The sequence below is a fragment of the Pholis gunnellus genome, assembly GCF_910591455.1.
Source record: "Pholis gunnellus genome assembly, chromosome: 7".
In the NCBI taxonomy this organism is placed as follows: Eukaryota; Metazoa; Chordata; class Actinopteri; order Perciformes; family Pholidae; genus Pholis; species Pholis gunnellus.
The window spans coordinates 9,908,116-9,927,052 of record NC_136533.1 but is presented as its reverse complement, the minus strand read 5'-3'; the positions used below and the strand labels follow the sequence as shown (position 1 = coordinate 9,927,052).

At 42.0% G+C, this 18,937-nt stretch overlaps 2 protein-coding genes across 5 annotated transcripts; one reads left to right on the top strand and one right to left on the bottom strand.

Moving 5' to 3' along the window:
- Positions 1–183: 183 nt before the first annotated feature.
- Positions 184–12,862, bottom strand: cep152 (centrosomal protein 152). 4 transcript variants are annotated; one of them, XM_079163581.1, is made up of 29 exons: positions 12,767–12,862; positions 12,487–12,601; positions 10,858–10,967; positions 10,673–10,733; positions 10,282–10,587; positions 9,857–10,016; positions 9,110–9,250; positions 8,481–8,620; positions 7,918–8,118; positions 7,683–7,830; positions 7,421–7,512; positions 7,153–7,316; positions 6,788–6,989; positions 6,331–6,435; positions 6,119–6,249; positions 5,900–6,028; positions 5,699–5,813; positions 5,262–5,447; positions 4,901–5,161; positions 4,519–4,650; positions 3,782–4,432; positions 3,439–3,514; positions 3,227–3,286; positions 2,920–3,027; positions 2,757–2,841; positions 2,065–2,147; positions 1,722–1,878; positions 1,531–1,634; positions 184–1,452 (listed from the first exon to the last, which is right to left on the bottom strand). In XM_079163581.1, exons 2-29 carry the CDS (start codon positions 12,571–12,573, stop codon positions 632–634), a joined length of 5,016 nt encoding a protein of 1,671 aa, XP_079019707.1. In that variant the 5' UTR covers positions 12,574–12,601; positions 12,767–12,862; the 3' UTR covers positions 184–631. The 4 variants fall into 4 exon arrangements, with proteins under 4 accessions (XP_079019707.1, XP_079019708.1, XP_079019705.1 ...); XM_079163582.1 differs by having other exon boundaries at positions 1,561–1,634; XM_079163579.1 differs by having other exon boundaries at positions 184–1,634.
- Positions 12,863–14,306: 1,444 nt separating this feature from the next.
- Positions 14,307–18,720, top strand: galk2 (galactokinase 2). Its single transcript, XM_079163032.1, has 10 exons — positions 14,307–14,437; positions 14,526–14,614; positions 14,891–15,014; positions 15,127–15,220; positions 15,326–15,472; positions 15,691–15,789; positions 16,038–16,190; positions 16,827–17,037; positions 17,178–17,379; positions 17,612–18,720. Exons 1-10 carry the CDS (start codon positions 14,388–14,390, stop codon positions 17,817–17,819), a joined length of 1,377 nt encoding a protein of 458 aa, XP_079019158.1. The 5' UTR covers positions 14,307–14,387; the 3' UTR covers positions 17,820–18,720.
- The last annotated feature ends 217 nt before the right edge of the window (positions 18,721–18,937 follow it).

The window sequence follows — 18,937 nt, the reverse complement described above, 5'->3', positions numbered from 1 at the left end:
GGGGATTATCACAATATTCTAATTTTCTGAGACAGTCCTGTAGAAGACTTTCACAGGATTTGTTGAAGAAGCTCCACTCTCAAGATAAATGAATTATTCCCTCTCAATATGCAATAAAATAATAAGATTTATTAAAACAAATTAAATCAACATGTAAAAAACATTTACAATCTATGCACAGCATATCTCATTAACGCGATATAAAATATTTTAAAATATTAAAAAAACAGACATGCCACATGGCGAGGTGACCTTTGGATAAACCCGTCTAATCTAGTACTCCACAGGCACAGTACAGGGTACAGGAAGCTATCAGCAGTCACTCAGGGCATCACAGGTTAAATATTACAGTGTGGGCAGACCTTTGACCTAAAACACAAACAAAACAGACGGTTACAAAACGTAACCAGTGTTTCATTAACACTGGACAATGAACTAAAAACTATGTCTGTTTTCAAGTTGTTATGCTAAGCTGACAAGCTGCTGGCTGTAGCTTCACACTTCAATCTTATCCTATTTAAGTGCAGTTCGCAATATGTTACTGTTCCTTTAACAATGTCGATGCAAAACACAAACGCACTGTAAACAGCTAAGGCAAAGGTTGTACATGGTGTAAACTCTATCCACTGTCTCAGAGGCACGGCTTCTGCTGGTTGAATGGACTGTCGAAGCCGCTGTCCTGCTGCCGTTGTCTCAGCTCAGAGAACAACGGACTGGAACCAACTCCGTGCTGCTTCTCACACTCAGAGCCAGGGGTGGGCTCTCTGTGTGTGCTTATCATTCTAGGCTGAAATATCAAGTTCTTTTTGGCAAATTCATTATAGACAGTCAGGTCAGAAACGTTCGATGAGAGGTCGCCAAACTCTCCTGAGTCGCTGGCCGACGCAGCAGAGACAGAAAAGGGCTTCACTGGTTCCATTCTCCTCCCCGAGTAGGAGAGGGTGGAAACACGGAAGCCTGCGTCCGAGTCACTGCTGCTCACGCTCCAGTCAGTCCGTTTCTCACCTCTGGTAGGAGCCTCCTTGATGAGGAATGGTTTGCTCCGTCGCTCTGAGTCGGGGTGGTTGTCTGCTTTGCTGGAGTGAACTCCCTGCAAGTACTGCTCCCTGCTTTTACTCCTCACAGACCCATTGGCCAAATCCACCTGGGATGGAGATGCCATCTGTTGAGAGGGTTTGTAAGAGCGGAGGTGTGAGTGAGCGGCAGTTTGGGGTGTCAGCCCTGAATCTACTGAGGCCTCCTCCTTCCCAGACGGAGAGATGTCTTGGTAACTCAAAGGTTTAGTTCTCGCTGCAGCGGTTAGTTTCTGCGCTGAATCAGCTGATTGTATTTCCCTGTCGGTTCTCTCCTCTGGTCTCATGTCAGGGGTCTCAGTAAGTGTTGACAGGTTCTTACTAAAACTTGCGTTTCTACCTGGAAGGCAGTCAGCGGTGGACGCAGCCGTCAAACAACCTGTCAATACAAAACAGATTCCCACCACATTGATATTTTGAAACGAAAAAGAAAACAGTAAAGCATTTCCGCACTCACTTTGTAAACTGTAGTTCTTTCCCGATTTACTTTTTAAGGGCGTCTCTAGCACTTTAGCCATGGCTGCCAGCTTGCTTGCAGCATTCAATATTTTCTTTTCAGCCCTGCAGAAGACAGGAAGATCAATACAATTAGCCCGAGGAGCCACGATGAAGCAAGCAAACAAGTTTAGGACAATTATGGCCTCTTGCCCCGTCGTCTGTCCTCCGTCCTCCAGTAACTCCTGCAGACAGGTCAGATAATAGCGCCGCATCTTTCTGGCAGTGTCCTGCCTCTCCCTCTGCACCTCCATGCGGATGATCTCTGCGGCTCGCTCCCGACTCTCCTGGAGGTAACGCAGCATGTCTCCTACCATGAACAACACAGGTATGCTTTGTTGCTGCCATCTGACCCCGTCTTTACTCTCATGTAAAATAGGTTTTAATCTCAATGTGACTTCCTATTTAAATTAAAGGTTATGCGACATTGAATTCTGGTGTTCCCAATATTTATAGAATATTTTAAACTCAGAAAGATCTAAACACCACTACCAACCTCTGATCTTTTCCACAGTCGTCAGGTATTGCTGCTTCATCTCCTCGAGGCCTTGCTGAACATTTTGTTTGTGATCAGAACTCCTGTAAGCAAGAACAACTCATTTTTTCATAAATGTCTGAAAATAATGTACAGTAGATCAGATGGATGTTTTCAGAGCACTGTCACCACTCATAACACTGAACATTGGTTTGTTTTTAAATATTTCCCCCACTATAAACAGTCCAGAACAATAACCTCAAATCTTCACTCATAACAAGTCAAAATCTGTTACAGTTCAGGTTTGTATACACATAAACTCATGGGGCATTAAGACACATACTGGCTGATGGGAGCACTACGGTGTGTTTGACCTCACAGCTGATGGAAGTAAATTACCAGCAGGACCGACTGTTCAGAGGAAGCTTTAAATAGACAGTTTAGATGCACAGAGCAGGTGCAGACAGCTGCATTGACTCAAATGGAAACACGTCTGACATGCTTGCGGTCTAGACGGAGGGGGAATTGTGGTTTGTATTCATTCACTCAAACATTACAGCAGTGGTGGTTGCAGACACACCGGACTTAGAGCTGCACCTTTCTAGTTCGATATGGTTCCTGAATGGATCGTGATATTGGGGCTGGACGTAATGTCTAGAAGGACTTAAGATAAACTAAAGATAAAGAGAAATGATAAAAGAGAAAACACAAACCCTGAGGATTCCTTGGCTCTCTTCACCTCCTCAAGGTGCTGCAAATGTCCCTCCTTTGCCTTTCGCAAGCTGCTTTCATGCTCATCTACAACACACAGATACATTGCCTGTTGAATAAATGGCTTGAAATGGTTTAAAGAAACATCTTAGATGCATTAAATACCTTTCAGATGCTGCATGGCAGTTTTGTGCTGGCGAACGCTGTGCTGGAGTTGTCGGCAGGCTTTCTCTAAGTGCTTCTGGAGCTCCTGGTTCTTCTTCTGCAGCTTCCCTGAAGGCACAGTAAGTGCTATTTATCAATCTACAATGTTTAGGTGTGAGTTGCCCAGTTTTGGAGGTCGTAGAGATCTCTGCCTTCTCTCCAATACAATGGGACTATATCGGCTTGTCTAGGCAACTTGATTGATAATAGCACTACAGGTGAGAAGAAAAACATGTAGTTTTGATTTTGGGGTGAACTGTCCCTTTACCTAACGTCTCAGCGCACTCCTTCCTGCAGCGAGCCTGCTCCTTTCTCTGGGACAAAACATCTGGAAACCGTGGAAAATATTGTTCAGTAAATGTCTTTATAGGCACTAAACTATAGTCTAATGAAAATAATGAATACTGCACTTCATATGGATTTAAGTGGAATTTCCAAACGCCCTGCTTAGTGAAGAGACAATAAGGGAGCGTTACATACTTTGCATTTTGTGGATTTCTCTCTCATGCTGCTCCCGTGTTTCTTCCAACACTCGGCTCAGTTTCTCCTCGTCGACCTGTGGGTCAGAAATAAAACCATAAAAAGGAAAACGCTACTCAGCAGCTCAGTCTGTAGGGACTTGGTAGACCGTTCAGGTTGAAACATTACATGTATAAATTCTTTGGAATTTGCACTTCTCCTTTTCCTTTGTATCTTTGTCCTGCAACTGTGGTTACATGAGTGTACACAACTCTCCTGTATTGTTTTGATTACTTCTTGTGTTACCTTTGCCCTCTTCAGACTCAGGTTGTTTAACTTTAGAGAACACATGATAAAAACTCACCGTCTTCCACTCCTTCTTGGCTTGAGATACGACTCTGTTGACGAGGTCTTTGCAGAATGCTTGGAGGATGTGTGTTATTGTGCCCTCTGATGTGGCCCCGCTGGTCCTCTTGGTGTCTTCAGTGCCCTGCTGATCTGTTTTGGGATCCCTGAGAAGTTGTGCCTGGACCTCTGCCAGACCAGCCTGGAGCTCTGCTAGTAAGTCCTCTCTCATCTGCTGTCTCCGAGCCTGCTTCTTCTCTGCATGCCGACAGTTCCACTCCTCCTCTCGGGCCCTCAGAGTCTGTTGTAGCTTGGCTTCCATCTGCAGGAGCAGCTCCTTCTTATGGAGATCGCCATCCTCTCTGGCCTGCTGCAAAGCCTGCTCCAGCTTGTTGCGCTGCTCTTGCAACTTGCTTTGGTAAACCTGCTCATTGCGGAGCTGCAGGACAGAGATCTCCTGTTTGTCTCGGTTCCAGGCCGCTCTAGCTCCGGCCAGCTCAGCCTTTAGCAGGGCCGCTTGCCCTCTCCTCTCCTGCTCCAGCTGACTGTGGAGAAAGGCCACCTCCTCCTGGAGATCCTCCACCCTCTGCGTCCCAGAGCTCTGCTCCTCCAGCTGGTTCTTGTTCTTATCACACCACTGCCCCTCTGCCTCCTTCAGCGCCTGGGACACCTGAAACGTTTACATTGAGGAATATACATTATCAGAAAAGAAAAAAAACAGCTGACGGGAGTGACACACGCAAAGAAATATCATACCCGTTGTTCTGTGCATTTTTCTTGGAGTTCTTCCCATTTCTCCCTCTCTGTTTGGAGAGAGGCTTGGTATTCTGGTAATGAAGTCAGATCCTCCATCCAGCGATTGTAGGCCCTGGTTACTGCACCTTCAACCTGAAACACCACCACTGCATTTGTCAATCTCCGATGAGGGCAAGATAACCAAAAACGTTTGGGGGATAGAGCTTGGTATGTAGGAGAAAAGTTGTGCAACATTTCATTTTGATGGACCACTACTTGATTTGCTCTTTTTAAATAATGGATGGATAAATCATCATGTAGCTGGGAAATCTAAACTGTGTGTGAATAACACAGCGTTAGCCAGTCTAAAGGCCTTAGCGCGTATAAAAAGTATCAAACTGACCTGTTTGGCCATGTCCTCCAGGTGTTTCTCATGGAGCTCTCTCTGGGCTTGTTTCTGGGCTTCTTCCACAGCTTTGCGTTTTACTTTGTCAGCCTCCAGTTGTAGCTGCTGTTTCTGGGCGCTGAGCCTGGAGTCGAGCTCCTCAACAGTAATCGTCACACTGCTGGCCTCAATCTCATGTGCCTGACAGGTTGCCTCAGCAGTCTCTTTGCGTTTCTCTCTGCTGGCCTCCTCCAGCCTCTGGACCCAGGTCTTTTCCATCTGCACAGAAGCAGTAAATTATTTCAACTCTGATGTAAAAAAAAAGAAAATCACCATTACAGAGTTGAGGGAGCTGGACGGTGATTACAGCCAATCATACCTTTTGTAGTTCCTCCTTCCAGGCAGCCTTGGCCAAGGCTACCTGAGCGCTCACCTGCTGCTGGATCTCAGCCTCCTTTTCTTCGGACCACAGAGCCGTGAGCTGGTTTATTGAGGCCTGATGCTGAGCCTCGAGCTCAGCCCTCAGCTTCTCCACAGCGGTGCCACTCTCATCTCTCATCTTTTGCTGGAAATAATAATGAAAATCATAAATCATTCTCAGTCCGCAGGTCATCTTCTGTTAGATACTGGCCACAGCAGCAGTGAGAAACTGATTTTTGAAGCATGTAGCGATACAGTTAAGAAATTGTCAAATTATTATCTTTGTGTATTTTGATCTTTTAAAATCTGTTCATTTCTCCCTTTTAATGGTTTAATGAGCATAGGAACCATGTCCAACTGCTTCTGGTATTGTAAACATATTTACGGATCTGATACCTCATTTACTCTGATCAAAGCCTCCTCCTTGTTCAGCATGTCCTTCTCCTTGCAGACAGATATGTAACACTCCTGCACCGCCAACATCTTATCGTTGGCCTCAGACAGCTGGGCCCTGTGAAGAAGTAATGCATGCTGAGAAATGAGCTGCAAAGGTTTCCAGACAACAACAATGTTCAGTGACCGGTGCAGAGCACGTACTGTAACTGTTGGAGCTGTTGCTGGTGCTGTGCAGTCAGCTGTTCAACCTGAGCATCGTGTTCCAGCATGAGCTCCGTTCTGACCCGATCCACCACGTCGTCCCTGTACTGCTGATGAACCCGCTCGTCTCTCCATGAAGAAACAGAAACATATATATATGAATACATGATCATTTAAGGCGAAGAAAACATGGTGTTATTTTCCTCCCCTGGGCCTTACCTCTGAGAAGCCTCCTGCTTCTCTTGGTCGAGTTCCTGGATCATCTCCCTCATCTTGGTGCACAGCTCCAAGTTGGCAGACCTCAGCTTTTCCTCACTCTGTTTCAGCTCCATATTCTGCTGTTCCAACACCTAGAGTTTGAATAGAACACCACCAGTGATTGATGAAATAGTCTAAAACCAAATAATTAATTTGATGAATCTACAACCGACCTCCACTTGTTCCTGCGAGTGATGTTCGTCTTCCTGAAGTCTCGCAAACTCTTTCTGAGACTCTCCAGTTATGTCGAGGTGTTTCATCTGGCTGCTGTCTCTGACCTGTGAACAGTTATATTTATGATCACTGTTGGAATTAGACATTTAATCTCTTACCGGTTATTCATGCATTGTTTCTTTTCACGCCAACACAACTGGATAGTTTTGGTATGAAACATGCATAAATGTAATATTCTAACCCTATCAGGCCCATATGTTTAATAGTTTTGTCATCTTCCCTGAACCAATTGCATATTTTTTCCATTTCTGTTTCATCAGCAAGAAATCCAATTGGCCAATCTACATTAAGCTGAATAATATCTATCAGAAAGTGTATACCAGTGCAGTTTTAAATGCTTTGCTCAGCAATGCAACATTTAAGCTCATCTCTGGTCGTGTAGAGGCCAGTCCTCACCGAAGAGCAGAGCTTGGCTTCATCCAACTGGGTCTGCAGCTCGGTCAGTCGACCCTGACAGAGCTGGAGCTCCTCCTGCTGCCGACTGATCTTCTGCCGCTTCCCCTTCAGACTGCCCAGGCAGCGCTGCATCTCCTCTCGCAGCAGCCGCAAGGCTTCATCTTTGGGCAGCTTGGAGTCTGACAGGTGAGCCAGGGCAGCACTGAACAAACAGTAGAGGGAGTTAGATTTTGATCGATGGCAGTGGTGATAAATGAGTAGAAATATTTCCAGTTGACACAGTAAATACTAACACTTGTGACACAGAAAGACACTCATAGTCATTGTATTGATGACAATGACTCTGCTCTATAATCACAATGTACCTGTGAAGAAAGCCATTTTTCCTGTTTGTTTTCTTTAATCCTAAATCCACACAGGAGTCAGACAGCTGGTTCTCCCACTCACTGCTCGGGTCTAATGCAATAACACCGTGTTTCACTGCAGATTCATACAGAGTGATCTGCTCCTTCAACTCAGCCAGATCCTCCTTTAGAATAAAAAGAAAACATGAAACGTTTAAGCACATCTTTTGTTAAGAAGTAATGTTTTCAGAGTGGTTCCATTGTTGAGCAGAAACATCAGAGATCAAACCTGCAGGCCTTCGTTCATGTTTTCACTCAGTGCTTTGGCTGATTGAGCCTGGTGTAGCTTGATTTGGATCTGACTCATCTCCTGCACTGAACCTGAAGAAAAAACAGCCAAAGAGAAGAAAACAATATTTGGAATTGAGCAAATAAAAAAAATAAAAAACATGCAAAGAAGTTGCTACTTAATGTTCTTGGATTTCTTCTCAACTTAGTTTCAGCAAGTACATAAGACACAAGCCGGTGGTGGAAGCCCCACAGTCACTCACATGTCTGCAGCAGCTTGGCACATTGCTGTTGACTCTCCTCCAGACGCTGAGTGAGGGTATTGACCACTCGGGCTCTCTCCAGTTGCTCTTCTTCTCTCTGGCGCTCCAGTTGCTTCACCTGCTCTCGTAGCCTCTGACCAACATCAATCTGGAAGCAACAGAACAACAACACAGGAATTTAGTACGTATGCAGGCGACTTAAGACTATACCTCCTGTGACAGTAACACCGCAGACCTTTTCGTTCAGGGCCTGAGAGGTCGAGTCCAGCTGCTGCTGTAGTGTCAACAGTGCATTCTCATGCTGCTCCTTTATGACAGCAAGGTCTCGGTCATGCTGCTGCCGCGTCCTGGACAGTGTGTCGGAGCGACACAGTTCCAACATCTGCTGCTTCAAGCTGTCCACGGCAGCTTCTGCCACCCGCTGCTTCTTCAAGTTCTGCAGAGAAAACAACGTAAAACTACTGTATAGACTAATAGAACATGAACCTCATATCAAAGCTTTCAATGAAGATATTAATGCTGTCTGTGTGTTTCAGACAACGACAGAAGCAGAATCACTTTGGGTCGGTTTAAGAACACATTACAAAACTTTTCAGTGAGGCCTCTACATTATATCATATCAGATTATTTAATTCTGTAAAGCTTACACTGCTTTTGAATAAACTGAATAAATCCTGTATAATATTATTATTATTATTATAGATAACCTTATTTGTTGCAGACTGTCTTGTATACAATTAAGAAGATGAGAAGGAGTAAAACAGCAGTGTGTGTGTGTGTGTGTGTGTGCACATTCACCTCGTGGTCTCTCTCAGTTAGGACCTGTACTTGCTGCTCCATTGCCTTCACTTTGTTTTGCATTTGAACCTCTCTCTCCTTGGCATCTTCAACCAGTTGACTCGATTCCTTCAGGCTTACTGCTAGGCCATCCTTTGCGTCTGTTGATAAAATATGAGGTTATGTCCCACAATCAGTGAGAAAACAAGGACACACAAACACGGACCAGTTCATCTGGGGATAGTGTGAGTCCTCTCAACAGCCACAAGGGGGCATACATACACACAAGTGAGTGAAGACATATCCCATTTTATTTCCCTTCATCAAGCAACGCTATAGATTAATAAGATAACAAGCCGTTTGGCTTTTAATGGCATATCAACAAAAAAGTATGAAACACAATGGTCAGACAATGAAAAACTATTCTTTAAAAGAGAACAAGTTTTCAAGGCCGCTTAGAGTGAATTATTTATTAATTCCAAGTTCAACAGATTTGCTTAAATGTTAGCTTTTAAGCATGTAAGAAAAGAGAATAGACCATAACGTACAGCAACATTAAAGTTCATTTTACTTAACATGTGCGATGTGCTGCAGCAATGTAAACAGAAAGTCCCACCCCTCATTCTGAAAGCAAAAACTGTGAAACACACCTTTGGCAATCGCAAACTGATGCTCGATGTATCTCATGTTACGCCTTGAATCCTCCAGTTTTCGCTCCAAGTCTTCAATCTGCCTCTGCTGAGCCTTGTTCAAAATATGCAGCTGGGCAAGCTGCTCTCTATCAGCAGTTTCTGGAACACAGCACAACATTTAGATTCAACAAATGAATCCTTTATTTAAAGTGCAGAGACAGTCTATTTTTCAGCAATGTGATTTGAGAGGGTGTATGTTAAAAAATGATAGGTTAGGCATCCAGTCTTCTCTTGTTAAACAGGCTCAGTCAACCAAGGGCTTATTATCTTTTCATTTAATAGATCATAAAATCCCAAAAGGGTTGATTTAAGGATATTAAAACAATTAAATATTAATTACACTTTTCCTATGGTATGGCTAAATATTTCATTTATGACACAGAAATATAATAATAGGCATAAACGTAAGCTAATTATTGTTATTTCAACATAAGGATGTTAAACTGAAACTTTGCTTATCTGAAAATAAAACTGTCAAAGTGTGATAGTGTATTTGGGTGGTACATGGACATTGCACATCTCATTTCTCAGCCCTTTCCAGTGAATAAGAGCTAATTTGTATGCTAATTTGTTTCGCCAGTACAGGAAATTCATACGTTGAGATTCTTTGTAACAGGGTCCCTTTCCAAGTATTATTGTGATGGACATGTCACTGTACTCCTGTGCTATTAATCCACAAACTAAATCAAGACTGTCAAGACTCACGTTGTGTCGAGTCAAGGAATTCTCTTTGCAGATGCTCAAATTGAGCTTCTTGGTGAACGGCCTGTGCGTTAAACATCTTTGGCTGATGGGCCGGATGGTGAGGACTGTAGCTGGCCCGGTGCTGATCCACCCCTCTGTCCACCACTCCGGACTTTAAGGTCTGAAGACAGAAACACAAGAAACACAGTATGTTTGAAATAAAAACACTACCGTGTTCAAAAACTATAAAATCTGTACAACAAGCTCACAACTGGTGGACTTCCAGATAAGATGTTTTTTTTGTTTTTTTAAATGTATCAGAAGAAAAAGGCAAAGCAAATGTATTCCATACACACAAAGAAGAACATTTTCAAATCACACGTGTGACATAATACAAAAACATCTGCGTTGATGAAATAGACATAAAAACCTAAAACTCTACTCACTTGAAATTGGTTTCTGCCGTTGTTGTGGATGTCTCTGCGTCCTCCTTCTCCATCATACATGACAGCGTTATCAGTGCCTTGAGGATACGGTTTAGACTCATACTCGTCTCTGGAGAAATCATTGGTCTCTGTAGATTTGTCTGAGACTATGCTGGTGTATGAATAATCTGCCTGGGTGAACTGATGATCCTGGTTCCAGGTGTTGGGGAGCAGTTGACTTTGAGGGTGATGTCCAATGTTGTGAACAGCTCCATCCTCATAAGCGTACTCATCATGGGAGCGTTGATCATAGTCAACTTCACGGTGCTTCAGAGACATCAACAGTAATAATGATAGTTTTTTTTTCAGAAGGCAAAAATCTAAAATCAGTGAAAACAAAGTAACTACCTACCTGTTCATGAGAAGTCGGCCTTGGATGATCTGACCATTGCTGAGTCCATGCGGACTGTGGGCTGAGTGGAGAGGGCAAAAAGCTGAACTATATTACAATGCAATGAGGTATGTCTAATTGTTTACAACACACCCACAGTTCTCCAAATCTGAGATTACTAGTGTCAGCAGCAATGTATGTTTCACCTGTTGCCAGTGTTTTTATTGCTGCAGGTGGAGTACACCAGCTCTGGGGAGGAGGAGTCTATGCTGTCCTCCAGCATGTCATCGGGCAGGTCGGTGAGCAATTTGTGCAGCTGCGGAAAAAATGCACCAATGAGTCACCATGGTTGCTGCGAAACCGAGTAATAAAGTGTTGCAGATAGACAAAATAAACAGCAGAGAAGAAATCACTGACAGCCTGAGAGACAGAATGCATCGGGGGGGGGGTCCACAGTTATCTGAAAACAAGTTCAACCAAAATGATATTGTCTTGAGAGGACTATGGCACAATGTAGCCAATGAAAACATTGAAATCAGTTTTTAGTGATTATAATCACTTTTATTCTTATACGTGTCAATCATTCAAGTCATTTGTTAAACACAAACAACAATGTATTGTGCTGTCAAAACATCTTAGCACTTAATGACACAAAAACAACAAGTCAAATCAACGTCTGCGTCAGTAACAGACTGACCAGGTTCGCTTTACAACCGGCCATGTGTGATGGAACAAGCAGCGCCAGCTGGACTTACTTCCCCCAAGGACCGATGAATATTCCTCAAATCCTCCACTGCGTCCACAACCGAAGGACCCATGTTATCCCGCTGACACATTTAACAAAGACTGAAGAGGCGCCTCTGCTTCAGCAGTGGAGCCACATGATGACCTCCTAGTCTAATCTTACTGCAGAGAAAACGTTCGGTGTGAAACATCCAAAGCGTGCCTGGCATGTTGTTGGCCGAGGCTCCCTGCGGTATTGCTGTGTGTTTTTGCTCCCAAAGAACTCCATTGTTTAGACAAAACCTATAGCAAGGTTAACTGGAGCAGAAACATTCCAATTACCGGTGGCAAATATTTTCCACTTGACCAACTTATGTATACCAAATAGGCTAAACCAAAGAAAGAAAATCCATTTTAGAATTAATATTCAAAGTCCCTTTCTTCTGAGTATTGAAGACCACTGGTAAGACATGCAGTAACAGTTTCTTCATGCTTGAGTCAGTTAGTCAAGTATAAGCACAGACTCAAGGTAACCTGAATAGAGAGAAAGTAGGGAAACCACAGGGCAGAGCTAGTTTCTGTGTGACACACCTGGAATTAGCCAATAATAGCTCAGGGTCATGGTGCAACAGGTTGTAGGCGTGAGTAACTACTAGAATGCCTGTCTAGCTGTGAAGCTAGTGGTGCTTGTGAAATTCAACAGAGCACACAAATGCCTCAGAAAATAAATAATAATAATTTCAGGGACCTGGCAAATGTAACGCTAAAAAGGAGCATTACTATTTTTTTGGTAAATATATCAATATGCATAATTAGAGAGCAAAAGGTGATAATAATTGTGTTATTGCATTAGTAGCGATGCAAAAACCACCAGTCACTGTTTTATAATCCAAGCATGCCCTTGATCGTTCAGGTCGTCAGACATTTTGGATAACTGATGTTTTGGATATGTATAATCAAAAATATCAACGTGAACGGTAACATTTACAGTATGTTACCGTTAACTAAATCACATTGACACGTGACACAAGAGGGTTCAACAACTAAACACAAACGTCACTATAACAAAAACGTTTTCCCAACAACTTCACAGTGTTGTATGCATTTGATACCTCCTGTTCTCTTGCATAGTCCTCCTGGTCGTATTCTTCTTCATCGTGCTGGGGTTGAAGAGCAGCGCTATCGAAATCAATAGACATGATGCAGAGCCTGTTGGTGTAGGGGGCTCTGCGAAAAGAGGTGCAGAAAACACACTTAAGAGGGACATCACAAACAACCAGGAAACATAGAGTATGGTCGACGTTAACATTGCTAACATTAACGTTACAAGTTAGCTCAAAGTTTAAAGCACTAATATGAACCAGTACAAATAAACACAAAACGCCAGCTTACCTGTAGGCATGGATGGGACCGTTGTTTCTTTTGTTGGGTTACTTATTTCTTAATGTGGGGGACGTTATAAGCTAACTAACTGCTCGCCACATTAACTACTGTTTACATTGAAAAGCAACGAAGCTAGCTAGCTTAGCAGTAACTAGAGTCATGTTAGAAACGAGCCCAACAACTTAAAAACCGCCTGGCCAGGCTTCGAAAAACCAGTACCAGTTAACGTGTAATTTGGTAGAGCACTGGCTTTAACTGTTGTGAGAAAAATTAACTTTGCAAAGCTAGCAAACTCCGGCTAGCTTCTTCTTCTTCCATTTTAAAGACTCGCCCACTTTGAAAACTCGCGCGCATTATCAGCGGCAAACCACTGCGTGTCTTAATGTAAAACACACAGATAACTCGTAATATACAACTACATGATATACATTAGTTCCCTACAGACGCATATACTAATTCAATATAAATTCACTGTAACAAAACATACATGGTAGAAGCTATTTTGTAAATATTTGTGTTGCCGCTGCCAAACCCGGAAGTGGAAACTATCCACGCTTCCATGGTAACAGCGCGTCTAGAATTATGGGAAGTGTAGTTGTTGTGTTTTACGCGAGCCGACACGAGGGAACTGACCGACCTAGACAAAACTAAAATAAGTACTAATTTAAACAATGATTAATAGGTTACATGTTAAATCAGCATAGACATACTTACAATCTGTTATTTCAACAACAACAAAAATGTGATATTAAAAACAAATGGCTGTAAACAGCGCAGACCGAACATTTTCAGTATGATTTTGTTAATATGTCTCTATAAACGTGCAATCAGTCTATTGTTGGCCATATATATACATACACATGAAATCACAACGTGTGAAAATAATCAGAGAATCAGGGAAACAGGATGTGCATAACCTCTGTATGTTCTCTAATAAGAGGGACATCTATATTGCTTTAGTTTACTTCACAAAGCAAATTATGTAATTAGTAGCTGTTGTAGGTTACACCGCTGTTGTCTAAGAAACAGCATATATGTCACTTTATAAGCAATACAAATCCTGAGGTTTCTTAAAAATAGCTTTTTAAAATCTAATATTATGTTCCCATCTTGTGGTACAACAGTGACATGGCAGCAGTTTCCTTTAGTGAAGTGGCATTGAACCATTATCCTGCACTCAAAATTGGGGAAATCAACACTTAGCCGAAATCACATCATTTAATTTTAATTGCATAACATATCACAAAAAAATGTAAACTAATCCAAAATAGAAAATTAAGATATGTATCTTATTCACAACATAACAGTCATACAAACAAATGATAAATTGGTGAGTACGTGTGGAAACACCTTAGACCACGCCCCCTTTCCTCCAGACACTTCCGTGTTTTTGCTGCTGTGGCCTCAACTGTTTCCGAATCAGATCAGCTGTCACAAACTGGAACGTAGCACCTCTAAACTGAGCTGAAATCATAATGTATAACTGATCGCAGGTCAGCGGTTCAGGATCCGGGATCTTATGACAGTCAGCTGATCGCGGCCAGGATCTGCAGAAAGCTGTGAGCTCTCCTGTCCGACGGAAAGAAGTGCATTCGGTTCTCATTCATTCATTGTTTTTAAAGAAGTCGAAATGGCTACAAACCCACCCAAGTTAAAGACTGCAATCACTGCCAATGAAAGGTGAGTAGCAGCAGCTACATGCGGATTGTCAATGAGAGGAAACAAATGTGATACTCACTTCATTTTGTATTTGTATTTTTTTATACAGGCTGCAAAACTTGAAAAACACCTTCGAAACAAAGTATGGAGAATCTCCTCTCTTCTATGCATGTGCGCCTGGAAGGGTCAATCTAATAGGTACTTTAAATTTACATTGTAGGATGTAGTTGACTCAAAACAACGGACTGTCAACTCTGACATATTACTCTGATGTTGCTGTATTGACACGAGATACAATGGACTACAAGAACACGTGACAAGTGACACTATGAAAACGCTGAGAAAAAGTTTTTTCAGATACATTTTCGCTATTTGCTCGATACTCTATAAACTCAATAAAATGCTTGTATTAATAGTTAGACGAGTGGCTTCTACTAACGATAACCCCTTTTTCAAATGTGTCATATTTAATAGGAGAGCATATCGATTACTGTGGCTATTCTGTTCTTCCGATGGCCATTGAACGGGATATCCTGGCGGCTGTCTCAGTGAACAATTCAGGGACAATCACACTGGCCAACACAAATCCTCAGTACAAGTAAGGCTTGAACACCCATGATCATTGTTGAATATTAACAGTACATTGTGCTTGTGTAGTTGATTCAGGAGCTTAAATCGCAAATGTACATTATCATCAACTGTGTGTGCAGGGATTTCACTGTGTCATGTTCAGAGGACATTGCCATAGACAGAGATAATCCAAAGTGGCATTATTACTTTCTCTGTGGAGTAAAAGGTATTCAGGTAAGATCAACATATTCTTCATTCGTGACAATTTGGTATGCAATATCAAAGTGATACTTTCTGCAAATTTACTGAAGTAAACTTCCCGTTGTGTTTCTTTTACAGGAGAAGTTTGGCATTGCTCAGTTATCAGGGATGTCATGTGTCGTAGATGGAACCATTCCTCCGAGCTCCGGCCTCTCCAGTTCTAGTGCTTTAGTTTGCTGTGCCGGGCTCGTAACAGTGGAGGCCAATCAAAAGTCCCTCTCCAAGGTCAAACGCTTTACAGTACAAGCATATCATTTCAAAACACTGTATATATATATATATATATATATATTCATGCAGGAAAAAGTGTGATATAGTACAAGTAAACTTCTGAGCTAACCTATAACGTGCTTCACTTTCATGCCAGTAGTCAATATAAGAGAGTATTTGTTATTTCAAATGTTCTATTTAGTCCTTTTCTCATTATTTTCTGAATCCTCCAGGTGGCACTGGCTGAGATTTGTGCCAAAAGTGAGCGCTACATTGGCACAGAGGGAGGCGGCATGGACCAGTCCATCTCATTCCTGGCCGAGAAAGGAACTGTATGTCGCTGTCCTTTCAGTACATTTGCTCAAACAAGTGGTACAAGTTGATCGGGGTCATTTTTTCATCCAAGCTATTAATACAGAAAATAAATGTCTCCAGAATAATGCAAGAAGAAATGTATGTTTGATTGGTGTAAAGTACCTTATATAAGTAGTGACTTGAATAATGCTTTGTTTTCAATTTTCCACGTATTCAACAGTTACCACTTGTTCTATTACTTTACTTCTTTTCAATAACCCATCAGGCAAAGCTGATAGAGTTCCAGCCTCTGAGGGCCACTGATGTCAAGCTCCCAGATGGCGCCGTGTTTGTGATCTCCAACTGCTGCGTTGAGATGAACAAAGCTGCTTCTTCTCACTTCAACATCCGTGTGGTGGAGTGTCGAATCGCCACAAAGGTCAATATCTTAAACATTCCACTTAAAATGAATCAAATCAAACAAACTGAGTAAATAATAATAAAACAATTGGTTTTACCTTCATTACACTTTATGTTGCATGTACATCCTATGATGGTAGTAATGTGAAGGCTTGACTTTGTTTTCAGGGATCACTAGCCAAACAGAGTTAGAAGCAGTAATCTGTAGGACCTTGTGCTTTTTAAATCCGGTCAACAACAAATGTTTAGTTCATAAACACTTTGATAAATCTCCAATGAGGGTGTTCTTTTACAGCATTAAGGTTTGGTGCAGTTCTGAATTTAAGAGAAGCACAGTACTGAAAAATACAACAGAAATGTTATAAAACGGATTATTATGTAACTTTAGCACCATACGTTATTAAGCAGTTAAAACGGGAGTTATTGTCCAGCTTTTTTATTTAATTAAGCTGCCTAGTAACATTATAATCATGATATATTAAAAGATTTAGCATGTAAGTGAAGCAATGTACTCAGAAACAGGAGAGTTTGTTGTTTCTACTGACAATCCTGATGACAGACCTTCAGCAAATATGTGTGAATATCAATATAGTTCAAGTGAAGAGAGGGCAGTAAATAATCTCAAATTCCAATGTCTTGGCGGGTTTGGACTCAGATACTGGCACAAGCACGAGGTCTGGACTCGAGCCGGTTGTTGAAGCTGGTGCAGGTTCAGACAGAGCTGGAGGTCTCCCTGGAGGAGATGCTGGCTCTGGTGGACGAGGTGTTGCATCCTGAGCCTTACAGCCGAGAAGAGATCTGCAAGGAGCTGGGCGTCACCTCTGAGCAGTTTTCCACAGAGCTGCTGAGCGCCAACACTCAGCATGGTGAGCAACAGTACACAGAAACATCTTTGTATGTTGACATCTCTGAACTGAATCATGTCCAATTTAGCAAACAAGCAGGATGTTTGTTCTGAGCAGATATTTGACCTGACAAACACCCGTCTCTTCTTCTCCTCTCTCAGTGAAGCATTTCAAGCTGCACCAGCGAGCCAAGCACGTGTACGGTGAAGCTGCGCGCGTGCTGCGGTTTAAGAGCGTGTGCGACTCTGAACCTGCCGAATCCGTACGGCTACTGGGAGACCTGATGAACCAGAGCCACGCAAGCTGCAGAGACCTGTATGAGTGCAGCTGCCCTGAACTGGATCAACTGGTGGACATCTGTCTGTGAGTACAGATCACAGCTATTACAGATGGCAAAATACAAAATATTAGCCAATGCAGTTTTGGAGACCTAACCAATAAAAAAAAAGTGACAAACAACCAACTTTAGACCAATTTTCAAGTTGTGTGGCTGAAATGCATTTAGCTGCTATGGTGGGTATTGTATAAAGCAGAGAATGATTGTCTTTACTGAAATACTGACTTAACAGCCGTTTCTTTTATCTCTCGGTGACAGGAAGTCGGGGGCAGTGGGCTCCCGGCTGACAGGAGCAGGTTGGGGCGGCTGTGCTGTTTCAATGGTTCCTGGTGAGAAGGTTGAGTCTTACTTACAAGCAGTGAGCGAGGCTTACTACCTCCCCGATCCACGCAGAGCAGCGATGGAAAAACAGAGTTTGTTTGTGTCAAAGCCAGGCGGGGGAGCTGCAATTTTCCTCACAGAGTAAAATGTATTCATGTTTGTACAACAATAATTAATTCAAATACACTGCTGCTTCTTTTTTTTACATTTGATTCAGAAGGTACTCACAAATGACAGGAAACCAAAATGTAAACCTTACTTCAATGTTTCATTTGACCTCTTTACTCTTTATAGATTATTCTGGAATATAAGGGCTGAACATTGATTACAGGGATGAATTATTTCTTGCAAAGGGAATATACTTTGTGTTTTAAATCAAAGGTGTATGTAATAAATGTATTTTGTGCAGCGATATCACTGGCTCAACATTGTTAAGCTCAGAAAAGATGACAAATATAACAATCGCATCTAATTTGTGCTGCTGTATAAAATTCATTCATCTATCCTTTTTTTACATTTTATACATGAACATAATGTCATTAATTAACAAGGGCAAGAAATTCAGAATAATTAAATAAAGTGAATAGTTTGAAGCAGTCATCATTGGAGCAGCATCACTCAGACATGTTTCTTCTGGCTGTTAAAATGTGTCTGGTTTGTGTTTTTGTTAAAGCTGTGTGAGCCACGGAGCAATCGGCGCAAAGAAGTCGTGCTTAAACGATCGCACACTTCTGCACACGAGCAATTTTTCACTTCATTAGACAGAAGTGATGGTTGTACTGTGACGAATGTAACTGCAGCATTCTGCATTTATATCTGTTCAGGGATTTTTTATCACATCAGAGCTCACCCAGACAGGTTTCTCTTCCACTCTTTTTGGTCAATCAACTACAAACTTGATAAGATGGGATGTAATTGTTGGTTTAAATGCTTGAGGTCTTTTTGCGACGCAGCCCAAGAATTAAATCATATTTGGTGTTTGATAATAATCATTCAAATGTATAATATTGGCAAAATATGGAGTCAGTAAAAATCCTTTAAATCAATTGAGTTGTGCTTATCATTTTCAGCAGCTTTATGTCAGAATGTACAGAAGCATGTATTTTAACACTTTGGACGTAGGCTGAGAGGAGAATTTCAGTGCATAGGCTTACAATCAAAAATCTATTAAGAAATGTTTGTGCTGGTGCTCGGGGCTACCTTTATTCTTGCTTATGTCACTTATGTATGTGGACAGTAGTTTGTTTGTGACGGTTTATGGTT